General features: G+C 37.7%; 1 protein-coding gene across 13 annotated transcripts in view; it reads right to left on the bottom strand.

The window, feature by feature from the left end:
- Positions 1 to 14,365, bottom strand: part of arhgap42b (Rho GTPase activating protein 42b) — a 116,264-nt gene that overhangs the window by 81,970 nt on the left and 19,929 nt on the right. For all 13 annotated transcript variants that reach the window (XM_079621563.1, XM_079621564.1, XM_079621554.1 and 10 more), the window contains exon 2: positions 4,821 to 4,916. In XM_079621563.1, coding sequence (XP_079477689.1) covers positions 4,821 to 4,916 — 96 coding nt within the window. The remainder of the gene's footprint in view (positions 1 to 4,820; positions 4,917 to 14,365) is intronic.

The raw sequence follows: 14,365 nt of genomic DNA, 5'->3' as shown, positions 1-14,365 counted from the left end.
TACCAAATAAAAATAATGTTGTTACTTTTTTTTTTTTACAGATTTTACTGTTTTTGTTAATGAACATAAATTGTATAAAGTAAATCTGCATCCTAACTCAAGCTAATACTACTGAAATAAAGATATTTATTTTGTTAAGGAAAAATGTCAAATATTTGAATGTTCTACCTCGGATTTGTGAATGTTCACCTGTTTGTCAAGTGTTTGTCATGATATGTTCTGACAATAAAGAGTAGTTTAAAAACACAACGCTCTGGTTTCTACAGCTTTCACTTAGGAGTACAAATCTGTCTTTAAACTTGAAATAAATAAAGATTTGACATTTATCGATAATTATCGATATCGACTGATATAAAAAAAAATATCGTGATATTTTTTTTTGGCCATATCGCCCAGCCCTACTCTCTCCCCAATCTCGTCTCTGTCTCTCCTTATCCTTTCATCTCCTTTTCTCTCGTCTCGTCTGTCCTTACCCCCAGGAGTTTATCCCAAAAAGGATAAACTGAAATTAAATTTCAATTCAATTTCATCACAACTTCTGCTCACGTATTTGAAGGCGGGATTGAGGGTAAACGTTCTAGGTTCGTTCTAGCCTGGCTCCGCCCTCTTCCGTACTTCTGCTCAATTTTAATTTTCCTTCAGTACTAGGTCTGGGATTGTGGTATATTCTTGGGTTTTCTCCGATCGATTTTTTGCAGGTCCAATCAGCGAACAGAGGGAGTTGCTGAGAACGATGACGTTGAGGTTGTGCGCTAGTTTGAGTCGTCATACGTCACAACCAAACGTTAGCGATTGGTTATGGAAGATCCAGAGTGACTCTGGGCAGATCCAATAGTTTTAAACTTCAACAGAGTACCCGCCTTCAAGGAAGTTAATGCTTGTCAATGGAGAGAGGCCAGACTCTCTGTACAAATGAAATGTACGAGAGTCTGGTAGAACCAGGCTAGGTTCGTTCTACCTTAAGAACAAATGGTTCAACCCAATAAAGTACAGAGTTAGATAAATTCTAGCTAGTAGTTACTAAGTGTTGACTTTACATTCCAATTTAAGAAAGAACTTAGGAATGGCTGGTGCAACTCTGTTTGAATCGTTCAGACCCTCTTCAGGGTAGTGTAAATATACTTTCCTTTGGGGTGAATGAATCCTGGTTTTGTGTCAGTGTTAAGCAAACATTCACAGCTACACACCTCAAAGTTGCATAAAACCATTAGATCGGATCTTGCAATTTTGCAAAGTGCCAGGGCTGCTATTTTTGTGTGCAGCATTCATCAGAGTGTCACTGAATGGACTGTGAACAAAATGCTGGGATTCATGTCAAAGAGATTGCATTAACATGCAGTCACAGGATTCGTCAACATTCACTTGTCCATGGAATGTAAACCAAAATCATTCTGCCACATTACAAGTGTAAATCAATATCTGTAGCCCTATTATTTCCTACCTATTAATGCTTCTGTCCATTAAAGTGGTCCATTAGATAAACAGCCATAAATATGTCTTTGTGTTCCTACCTTACAAAACATTCCCAATATGGTTGGCTTGCCCAACATCCTTTTTAACCAGACAAATAGGGGAAAAACGGCAACAATTCACCACATTCCTATCTGGCGACTAGACAGGGATATTAAAGGGCCAAAATTAACTCCATTATGGGCTTACTTTGCCCCATCTCAACACATTTAATTAGCTTTTCTACCATCAGATTCCCAGGGAAAAGAAGGGGAAAAGGTAGTAGGCTAAATGACAGGTTGCTTTGTGAGATCGAGAGTACGGAAAGACTGGAAGCCAACTGTTAGATGCAGATGGTCTGAGTGTCAAGCCAGCACACAATGCACATAGCAGTGCAGGAAGATAATAAACAAAGTAATGACACATAAGGAGAGAACGCTGGAACGAGAAAAGCATAGGAAGAGATGAATGGATGCTAAAAGAGACAGAACAGAATGAGTGATCAACTCATCAGGGCGTACGAACTCTCAGCACATCTGCTCAGTGCCCACCGTGGGGTGAGCGGTCTGCATTCCCCTTAATCTCTGACACAAATAACAATTAGTTACTCTGATCTTTTAAAGGGCTGAGCAGAGAGCTTTTCGTCTAGAATGTAAGCAAATCAATACAATACATTATGCATGCTGGGCAGGCAATCTTACCAAGACCTGCCTTGAGCTAAATCTGGATTGGGACAGGATTTCAAGCATGCCCAACACTTGCTTTCATACAAGAATACATTTACTAATCAAAACGATGAATTCTAAGTCCTTCAGTGACTGCTCACACGTTTAAGACTTTAAAAAGTTTCTGTTCAACAGCAGAAAGTAAAAGAGTCAGAGTGAAAGAAAAAAAGCATTGAAATCCCTTGATGCTCCAATGAACTCATATTAAATTTCCAGGGATAGGTCTTGATTAAGATGACAATCCCATCCATCTAGGACAGTGTGCAGGACATTTGGGAATTGGGAGGGAAACTATTCCTCAGAGCATTAGGGGAACTTTCCATTAAAATGATCTCAGAATGGTTAAGCAGATTGTCTTTAATGGGTCTGGAAAAACATTTTATCGCTCAGATGTTGAGTTCATAGCTTAGGTGAGTTAATGGACTTCTCGGTTATGATTTACGTTTAATTTACTTTTAAGTTCAGTTTAATATAACACATATGTAATAGGTATTTATACATTTCCTTGCATGATTGCCATATTTTAGTTATAATTACTAAAGTTCTATAAAAAAAAAAAAACTTGATTGCCTGATGATTGTTAGTTTAGCTGTTATGCTAAAGATGAACTGATTTAATTTTAGGGCTGTAGCGATACACTAATCTCACGATACACGATATTCAGCTCACGATACGATATATATCACGATATTCAGCCAACGATACGATTCGATATAATTTGATACGATTCTATATAATTCGGTACGCTTACATCATTTTCTGATAGATTTAAAGGGGACATAGTGATTTTGGTGACATCTTGTGTTGTGAGTGTTTCATTTACTTGGATTAATTTAAATGAAAACTCAAAAAACATCAGACAGCTTGCAAAATAAATGCTGGACAAAATTAATCAAAGATGTGTTGAGAAAAGTTGTATGGGGGGGGGGGGGGGGGGGGTGTTGTATGTGGAGGAAAAAAAACTTGCATCACAATAAGTTGTGATTGTCAAAACATTTGGTAACTTATTTTTATTAAGTTTACTGACAATATGTTACAGTGTTTAGCTGCATGGTTACAATTACGATTCATTTTGATAATTATTAGTTAGATACATGTTAAAAAATAAATCACTAATGCTGTAAACAGAGAGCCCTAGGCTATTTTTATTAAAGGTTAAAAATAACAACTTAAATAAAATATAATGCGTTCTTTATTATAATAACAACTTTATAATATTTTAATGATATAAGTAAAAATATATGTAGCCTAATATAGTGGACATATTTAACAAAACTCTATAGCTAATTTTTCCAGCCTATAAATGGTCATTAAATTGCTTTCCTGATGTAAATGTAACTTATGTGACATTGTTCTAGCTTACCTGTTTTGCAGTCCATTTACATTTACCATTTACCTGTTTTATTGACTTCTTACCGCGGTTGAAAAACACTGATTGATCCGAGGCATACATTTCGGTAAGTTCGGGTTTATAATAGTAAAGAAGAGTTAGAGTAGATCGGGTCACGTGCCGCTTGAACTGAGGCGCTACAGAGATCTGTCACGTCGCATTTACAAGCGCCAAAACGGTATTATTGTTTGAATTGCGTAATAAAATTGACAGAATCTGAGAGCTGATCATTTATTTTATATCAAAGTAACCTGCTCTGTCTTGTCTGTCGTTGTCAGTGTCCTCTTTGCTCCGCGATTTTTTTCTGCGTGAGAAAATGGATGTGTGTCATGAGAGCGTGTGATGCGTGAGTTGGCAGCCCTGTGTTAATGCCACATAGCTTACAAACCGCAACGCTTTCATCCAAGTCGTTGCTTTCCTTCTTTTTTTAAAAAACCAAAGTGCTCCCACACATCTGCTTTTAAGCAGGCGGGTGCCGGATTTATATTCGCCGCCATTCTCCGAATATCCTCGCTCTGACTTGGTAAACAGGAAGAGGTAGACGTCTGCGTCTGTGTAAAGTTAGTATGGGTAACTTGCTCTACAGCAACACTAGCGGCTGGCTGACCAAATCGCTCTTCCTGCAACGCGAACGGGGGTAAACACGGGGGATTTGAATGGGACGTATGTATCGATACTCGCGGCTAAAAAATAAATACTTTTTTTGGAAAAAAATATCGATTTATATCGCAGAATCGATTAAATCGCCCAGCCCTATTTAATTTGCAATATAAATGCTATATGCGATAACTTGTTAAATGTGATATTTGAGATGCAATATGATATTGCTTTAAGTGTGTAAAATCAATTTAACATCAAGAACATCCAGGTAAACAATAACACCTGAAACTAGGGGATGATGCATCAGCATCAGCAGTTAAAAATACAAATTACAAAAAATAGAAAAAATACAATAAAACAAAGATACAAATGAAAAAAAAGAGCTCTAAGTTTGTATAGTCTAAGTATATATATATATATATATATATATATATATATATATATATATATATAGGCTGGCGAGTAATAATATGGTGATTCTATTGCCAATGTATGCGTAGAGGGTTGTCTGGGGAACCCAAGCAGGAGACTTGCTCTGCGTTTTATCCAACAGCTGAGATATCCAATTTGTGATTTGTCCTTCCTACATGCATCTACAAGACTGAAACTGTATCAGCAGTAGCAGACCTCAAAACAGCAGTTGACCTCACACTTACCAATGTTCACCTCATCATCCGTTTCGGCATCACCAATGCACTCAAACTGGAACTCCTGTAAAGACTGGGAGAACTTCTGCACAGCTACTGAGAGGTCTGAAACAGAGGAAAAGAGATGTATTTACCATGAATGTTCTGCAAGTGCAACGCAAGTAACGAATAATTTACGACGGGCCGTTATTAGAAAATAATGCACACCCGAGGTGGTAATGGGGCAACGACGCGAAGTGAAGTTATTAATGCAATTATTATAGAGAGAGATGAAGCGTTTGTGAATTACCTAAACTTAGCCTGTGCATCTCTCAACAGTGTTCGGCAGCAGCGTCTCTTCAGTACTTAAAGCGAAACTGTACGTTTATCTGCTTAAAGAACAGCGTTGTTACTACCTCGCTAGTGAGAAATGTCATCGCTTTTAAGTTGCTAGCGCTGACAATTTCTGACATTTCTGTGCGAGTGTGTGTAAGTACTGTATGTGTGTGCGTTTAAGTGGGAGAGTATGTGCTTTTTCCGTAATTTTGTGACAAAAAGTGTCGTAATTGCTGTTTTTATCATATTTACTATATTTATTTGCTTGGTCAGCGTAATTTTTTTTTTTTTTTTGCTGTTGTAGTCTATAAGGACTTTTAAAATAACTGAAATCATTTGGCGAATTGATATGTACATGTAATGCGGTCAAGACCTGCCTGGAACTGCTTTAGCTGTGTGTTTTCCTGAAAATAATTGCACACCTTAGAACGTTCATCAACCAATCAGATTCAAGCACTCAACAACCCAGTAATATAAGGTTTAATTTAAGGTGACAGAATAATTTTAAGGGGCCATTCACACAAAATGTGTTTTTCCATTCCAATGCTCTACTTTACCATTGTTTTATGATGTAAACACGCTAGAAAGACATCTTTAGCTATTGACTCGCGTCTCTTTTTTTCATTCCACTGACCTGCGTCTCACGTTTTTAACAGCAAAAACCCATTCTGTGTGAACCAGCACTGACATAACTATCATGGTGCATAAAAAAATGTCATGACATTCAAAAACTTTAAAAACACATGAAACTAACTTTGAGCTTAAATCAAACTAAAATCGATCCACTTCAGTCAAAGGTGTATCCTCTATTCAACATGAAGCTATGAGTCTGTACAAAAAGACAAATAAATAATCTTCATTCCCTGCTGAGAGTAAATGAGCTCTCATTTGGCGTGCTAAACGCACATCTCAGTCATGAAGAGTGGGCGGAAAGGACTCGATCAGGAAACGCTGAGCAACTCAATCAAAAAAGGTAATGAGACTGCAGAGAAAAGCCATTTCATCATGTCTTAAAAGAGGTGATAGACCCGACTGCTCCTCCAAATACCAACAAAAGCCTTCAAAAGCTCTCTGACAGAGAAAACTCTGAAAAGGGGTTCTCATTACTTTCTCCTTAAATCTTATTTTTGGAAGTACGTAGGGTTGGAAAATGGCTCTTTCAAGCTTAAGAGCATAAGATTTGTCAAAAGAGCAATATGTAGGGATTCACAACGGGGCGGGGAGGAATACTAACTTTGCACTTTTGACTGTTGGTTTGATAAATTATTCATTGACATCTATCAAGAGAGGCCACAAGGATGCACTGTAAGGCTCATTACATATCCAGCGCTAATACGCAGACTGACACTGATCTGCTGCAACGGAGACTTGTAATTCCAGAAAGATCAAAAGTTCATTCCATATAATTCTCAGTCCTGTGGCTACTTTGCTTTTAGGTTCAATGCAAGTGTAATTTGGGGCATTACGGTTCACTTTTCTTTTTTGTGTGTGCATCATACAGTTTCAGCAAACTGTAATTTGTGTTCATTTTCTGCCCACTTATTGACCTTACATGAAGGTCAAGAGTAGATAGAAATAACATTTCTGTAACGTCTGGCTCTTTGCGTCTCACGTATCAAACATACAGAATGCAGTTTAGATCATACAGAGGTCACTAGGGAGGACACAGCGAACACAGCAATCCTGCATTTAGTAAACACCGGAACATTCCACTTCCAGAGTTCAATTCCAAAGGTTACAGATTATATATGAATAAATTAGCCATGATTCATAACTAAAGAAAACAGTGCAGCAAAGGACAACAGGATGTGATGTGATTTTTCCCACACTCCATACAAACAACATCAGGGTACAATGTTAAAGGCTACTTAAGATCTTATAACATGAACAGTGTTACTTTAAAGGAGTCATGTTCTACACTTCTGTTGCATTTTCCCCTAAAGTTCCACTTACAATAGTTAGTCAATGTTTGTGATAAAAAAAGTTAGAAATTTACAGTGAAATATACACTGAAATATATAATTTCATGACCATTTCCTTTCCTTTATCTGGCTCTGGTCTAAATAATTAACAAGGTTGTACTATATCTGCTACCTTTCAGATATATAACCCTACACTTTGTAGAATAATCTGTGGTTTGTTATTCTCTTGCACCTTTATTTAACTGACTAAACTATGAAGAAACGATTTCCAATGTTTTCACTGGCCAACATAAGTGTATTTTGTAAATATAAACTAATTTTGATTTTGATGGCTGCAACACACTCCAAATAAGTTGGGACAGAGGCAAAATAAAAGTATAATAGAGAAACATATATAGAGAATATAATATCCAAGTTAAACATTTTGAAAGAGTCTACACTGAAAAGGTGAACTGGTAACATGGTATTGTGATTGGGTATAAAATGAGCATCCTTTAAAGGCTCAGTCTTTGCAAGCAAAGATGGGTCATCACGGCTCACCACTTTGTGCTAAATTTCATTAAAAAGAATGGTCTAACAATTAAAACATTTCTCAATGCAAGATTGCAAAGAATGTATGTCTTTCCCCATCTACCATACATAATATTGTGAAAAGATTCAGGGAATTAAGATACATCTCAGCCTGTGTAGGTGAAGGCAGGAGAGTTGAATGTGAATTGTTGAATTGTGACTTTTGAGCCTTCAGATGGCACTGAATAAGAAACTGTCAAGCTACTCTGTTAAAAAAAACATTGTCACTTAACAGTCTGCCTCTGCATCAAGAAATGCAACTTAAATCTCTGTTTATGAAAGCAGAAAGATATACATAAATTCTTTGCAGAGATGCGGCTAAATTCTCTGGGCCTAAGCTCATCTCCGACGGTCCAAAAGACAGTGGAAATGTGTGCTGTGGTCAGATGAGTTTTGGGGTGGGAGACCATCCAGATTTTCACCAGCGACAGGTGCAAAAGCAAACATCTGTCATGGTATGGGGTGCATCATGCAAACGGCATGGGTGACTTGAAAATGTGTGAAGGTACCATTGACATGGAAGTGTATATTGGGATTGTACAGAGACATACAGTATATATACTGCCATCAAAATCTTTCCTGGGAAGCAAGACAATGTCAGGCCTCATTCTGCATCTGCTTCAACAGAATGGTTTCTTAGACACTCTACACTGTAGAGTGGATGTGCTTGACTGGTCCGCCTGCAGTCCAGATCTGTCTTTTATTGAAAACGTATAGCCCATCATGAAAAGGTGAATCAGACAATTACCATGAACTCTTCAGCAGCATCCGGAGAGATTGGGGGAAAATTCCTCTTGCAAGGAAAGGTGATGTGACACAGTGGTAAACATGCCTCTGTTCCAACATTTTTGGAGTGTATTGCAGCCATTAAAATAAAAATGTGTTTATCTTCACAAAATAAAATTACGTTGAAAGAGAATGAACAAATCACAGATTCTTGTTTTTATTACGTTTAACAATGTCCCAACTTTTCTGGAAATGGGGTTGTATATATGCTAATTAAGTTTAATACGATTGGCCAGCTTATTATTGGAAATGCACCGAACTGATTACTGCTGAATATACTGAACATAAAACTGCATTACAACACACTAAAACCACCCCAAACACAGTAGCAACATCCCAAACACATAACGACACAGCAATGATATTGTTGCAGCTGATGAATGATAAAAAACATTGATAGGCAATCAGAATCCACCCGACTTTTAAAACGACAGACAACATAACAATACATGCATATAATAAAAAGGGTTATCATCCTTTGATGTGGACGATATTATAGTTAATCAAATTCAAATTCAAAGAAATTCATAGAATTAACTTAGATTTCTATTTGCAAATGTCTTGCTTCCTATTGAAAGAAAAGGCTTAAGTCTAGTCATGGCTTCTAACTGAGATAAACACAGGAATTTACTCCAGGATCAGGTTTCATCTGTGGCCTTATGCGTCACCCACTGCACTGAGAGCGCATAACAAGGTTATCCACTGATGTGTTGAGTGAGCATGTATATCATCTCATGGCATGCACCAGCTCCGAGACTCCAGGGTGCTGGTCAATAATCTGTTTGAGATGTGAGTCTGCTCAGTCAAGCTGAATGAGCCCCATCAATAATGCAGTGCCCTTCACCTCTCGTACCGCCAGACAGCATCACCACTGCAGCGCTGATCCACAACTACAGTACTTTCCTCAAGCCTTCCGTGAGAGCATTAACGTATAACAGGCCGGGCTTTTTCCGAGATCAGAGGTTGTTCAAATGAAAGTGTGTGTCTTGAGGGCAGAATGAGGGGGACACCTGCTGCTGTCCAATCAGCTTTCAGATTCAAAAGAAATAGAAAAAAAAGTACACATGTGAAGGCCAAGTATGGTAACTTATACTCAGAATTTGTCCTCTGCTTTTAAGCATTCCAAGTTAGTCCACACACATTAAGAGTAGTGAACACACACAACACTGCAAACCGTGGACACACAGACCAGGAGCAGTGGACAGCCATTTTTGTTTTGCTGTGCCACCCGGGGAGGGATTGTGGATTTGCTTGAGTGCACCTCTGTCATTTCCTGCCATTATTGAGAATCGAACCAGCAACCTTCGGATTACCGACTCTAACCATTAGGCCACAACTGCCCTCAAAGCCGTGAAGAATCTCCCTAGTGGCCATTCCTTCCTGCAGTACTCCAGCTCTCCAAACTGTCTCTTTATCTCTAAAGGTAATGGCTCATAGATCTGCTGTCCATCTCCACAGAGCTGTCACTTTGTGCTGCTTTGGTTTCTTCCTCTCACCTATTAAGTGTAGAACATGATGCCCGTCACAAAATTCTGCCTTCATGCCTTTAGGGAATCGCTGAGTCAGGATTGTAAATGGGGAGTTCTTGGCTCTGTTTTAAACCCTAGTGAGCCTACTGTCTATAAGCAGTTGCCATCTAAGAGTATCAATATTGTAAGTGATTGAATTGAAATTATCTTCCTAATTTCAATTCAATCACTTACAACTTCATTAATAGTCACACATTTGTAAAGATATACAGATAATCTGTTTTACTTATATTTATAAATATTCCCAATATTTAAGTCTTTGGGGGAGGGGGGGGGGGTATTGTGTTTATAATATCAGATCACGGATAGAACGATAAACTTCATTCAACATAACAGCCATTCATGTTCAAATGAGAGATGTAGTTTAAGCTTGATGCTAAGAAACAGAGACAAACTCACTAAATCACATAGTGGAAATCCCAAAACCAGAATTTGTCTTTACATTAATGAAATAAGAGCCTTTAAACTACATATCAACCAAGGGTATGCAACGATGTTCTAAAAACGGAAAAGTTTTTCATTTGCATTTTTCTCGTTGACAAAATGATCCCCGTTCACACGGATCGGCAAAAACGACAATAAAGGCTGTATTAATATGCTGCCAGGCCAGAAGTTGGCAACGTCACTTTGTTAGGAAAAACTACACGCCTATAGACTAAACGTAATAAGCATGCGCATGACGTCACTGTTTTTGTAGTTTACACGGAAACAATAACGGTATCGTTTTCAAAGGTTAGCACTTTAAAACCAGTTTTCAAAAGTTTGCGCTTTCAGGCCCGCAGAAAGTCGTTGTCGTGTAAATAATTATATAACGTACAAAAAGTTTTACGTTTTTAGTCCAAAACGGTGTTGTGTAAACGACCCCTAACTCTCAAGAGTATTGGTAGATTGTTATGTTAGGGTTAGATGTTAGGGTTCGGGTTAGTAGAATAAGTTGTTAACGTTTACAACGTGTTAATAAGTGTTATGTTTAATGTTCCTTCTGTTGCTTATGCTCATTAGTCATATAAAGCTGGTATTCACCTGTTTGATCCACTGAAAGAATGGCCACTGTATGCATGATACACTCATACAAAAGTAATTTACTATGTTCTTCACTAATTGGCATCCACATACAGCTCTGTGGAAATTAATTAATTAGCCTAACTGAGTTATTGCAATACCGTTTCAGTACAAGTTTTGCGTAGCATAACACAGAAATATATGGGGGAAAACATTACACAATAAAAACGTTTAAAAATGTATCGTGTGACAATCAAAGCACTGATGAGATGTGCATGTCATTTGCTGCAGACGTGCTTCTCACTGTAAAACACTAAAAATATAGAGCTGTCAGAAATCCAAAATAATTTGATAATATGTCATTCAAGATATCTAATTAAACAAACAATGCATTTACGGTTTTATTTGCGAACCACACAAGAGACTCAAAGTACTAGACAAACCTCTGACTGAACATGTGAAGGATACACATTTTGTAGATTTGATGGTGTGGAAAGATTCAGAGACGTTTACCATGCAGCAATACAGTGAATCATAATTCACGAAACACAAAAAGGCAGCCTCTCTGAAATAGTCATTGGTCAAAAAACAGCTACGTTAAAATGTTGCAGCAAAAGCATTTGCATTTTTCCGCTATGTCATTGAGACTGACAATACACAACGGATTTTTATAATCCGAGTATAATCTTTAGTTAGCAATCGAATGTAACAGCTGATTCCAATAATCTGACATTAGCATGTGGCTTAGATAACAACTTGATAAATAAGCAGAAAAGAAATATTCAAAACAATTATTAGAGAGAACAATTTTTATAGATGCTTTAGTACTTAATAAAATACATTTTAATAATCAACATTTCTGCACTGCAGTCTGGGATTGCATTCTCTCAAAAAGAGATTTTGGGCCAAACTAGGAATGTTTAAAGGCCAAAATTTAGTTTAACATTTTGGAACAGCCTGTGCATCAGAAGCACACCTGCTATGACGCCTAAAGATGTTGCCTAAAGGCATCTCAGTAGTTTTACAGCTCTTGATTCATACAGTTGGTTTAATGAACAAGAGTAACACTAGCTTTTCACACCACTGCATGATAGGACATGCATGAGTATAATGATTTTGCATATTTGCATATGTTCACACTGGGTTTTAATAATTAATGAGTGAGAATAAGATGGAATACTGGATTTAAAAAAAAAAAGATGACAGAGCAGTGTGAGCTATCACAAAGCATTTTATACTCAAGCTGACTTACAAAAACTGCAAGTGAACATAAAACCACCCGAACCAATCCCAATAACACACACACACACACTAAAAGACAGTATGTGTCATCATTACCTACCCAGTTTCAGGTGTAGAAAAGAAAAACATCCCCTTACAAGACAATAAGAGCTCAAAGGGCAAAACCAGATAGCAGAACAGGAGCATGTTCTCAAAAGGTCACACACATCCACCCAGCTGCCTCTCGAAACTTTACTAGATTTATTTACTTCTTTTTCTTTTCATTGTTTGTCACAAAAATATATCATGGTTGTGAATCGAGACCACCATATGGCCTCAGAAGACTTGGAAAATAGCAGATACGGAATATGGACTACTTTATGAGGCTTTTCTGTCTTTTTTGGAGCTTGATAGACTGGTCACTGTGAAGTTTCATGTGGGAAATCTCTTGTCGTGTTTTGTATTCTACAAAAAGAAAAAAACAGCCTATATGTTTGGACTGACATGAGCGTGAGTAAATAATGATAGAATTTCTATTTTTGGCTGAACTATCCCTTTAAACACGATCCAATGTGCACAGAACATGCATGTCGGCACTTATCAACATTCCTGTTATGACATTAACAAGCACGATGCATCTGCTGGGTAATTTTGCTGCGAGTGTAATTACAGGGCATGCTGTGGAACCTGGCAGAGGCAGTGTGCACATATGACGGGCTTCCAGCCTGCTTTTATCACAGGTTTTATCTGATGTCACACCTCCACACAGCCTGCCATGGAAGAGTGCCTTCATAGCTCACTGCCTGTTAGGGAAAGGACATTTCCTCCAGGCCCTGCTACAAACAACAAGCCAAAGAGAGAGTGACGGTGCTTGTGTCTAATAGTGTACTGCAGATAGTGGGTGGCTGCGTGTATCTGTTTTTTTATTATTATATAAGTGTGGGTGTGTAGCGAAAAGGAATTTCAGTTCTGTCTTTACATTCCAAAATGTTTCATCAGTTTGTCAAAAATGTGGCAAATGACACCTTTTATAGTGATAACAATACCATCTAACACGCAAGTCTCTGAAAACAAAAACAAAAAAACAAATAGAGAATGAGAGAGCGTTCGCTGTAAAACTTACAGTGAAATCTACTGGATGATACTAAGGATGCGTTCACACGGCAACTAAAACTTCACACGGATATGCTTAAAACTGAAAAGCTTTTCCTTTGAGTTTTCCGCGTACAGACGACACCATTGTCAAAACTATCCCCATTCACACCGATCCACGAAAACAACAAAAATTCATGTATTCTGCTGCCAGGCCATTAGATGGCGGTCAAACACTATAGATTGAACACGTAATACGCATGTGCATGACGTCATCATTTTCAGATATTTGCGTTTTTGTTGTTTACATGGAGACCGTTTTCAAAAACGTGCAATTTGAAACCAGTTTTCAAAAGTTTGCGTTATCAGGCACCTTTGCGTTGTCATGTAAGTCAACAAACAATGACAATCAAATCCCATTTTACTTCTGTAATCAGTTTGAAATTAACTTTTTCACTCACCAACCACTCGGACGAAAATGATGATTGCCGTGACTTTAAAAAAATATATTTCCAGACAGGTGAAAAAAAGTGAAACTATGGATTTGAGAACACACAGTGATGCCTGGAAACACTTAGACCGTGAAATGCTTTTGCGTTCTCTCGCTAAATATTTTGCGTACATTTAAGTGCAAGATTTGAAGCGCTCGTCAGACATATACATACCATTATAATGCGAACACTAGAATGTTGTGAATTCTTTGTGCTTTAGTTGCCCGTGTTTCAGCGTGTTTTGATGGGAAGAGTATCCATGGGAGTAACATTTTCTGGCTAGCATGTAACTTAGTTCAAGGTCACTTGCATTTTCATCCTTTTGTGCAGATACAAGTTGTATATGTACTGAAGTCAGTACATTCGTATACTGTACATCCCAAATTGTTGTTAGGTAATTTAAAGGAAAACTATGTAAATGTTGGTCTATGGCATGGCATGATTGATGAACAGCCTCCAGAGTCGTAGTTGAACAAATGCAGAGTGGTGCCACCAGTGTGTGTACGCTCATAGAAAACAATGTATTCAAATTTAATTTAACCAAATTCCCTTTTAAAGCAAGTTAGGACACTAAACATGGGATCTTTGTCAATTTTAGCACGTCTAATCTCTCATGTTCATCTACA

The sequence above is a fragment of the Phoxinus phoxinus genome, assembly GCF_949152265.1.
Source record: "Phoxinus phoxinus genome assembly, chromosome: 8".
NCBI lineage: Eukaryota > Metazoa > Chordata > Actinopteri > Cypriniformes > Leuciscidae > Phoxinus > Phoxinus phoxinus.
This window is presented reverse-complemented; position numbering and strand designations above follow the sequence as displayed.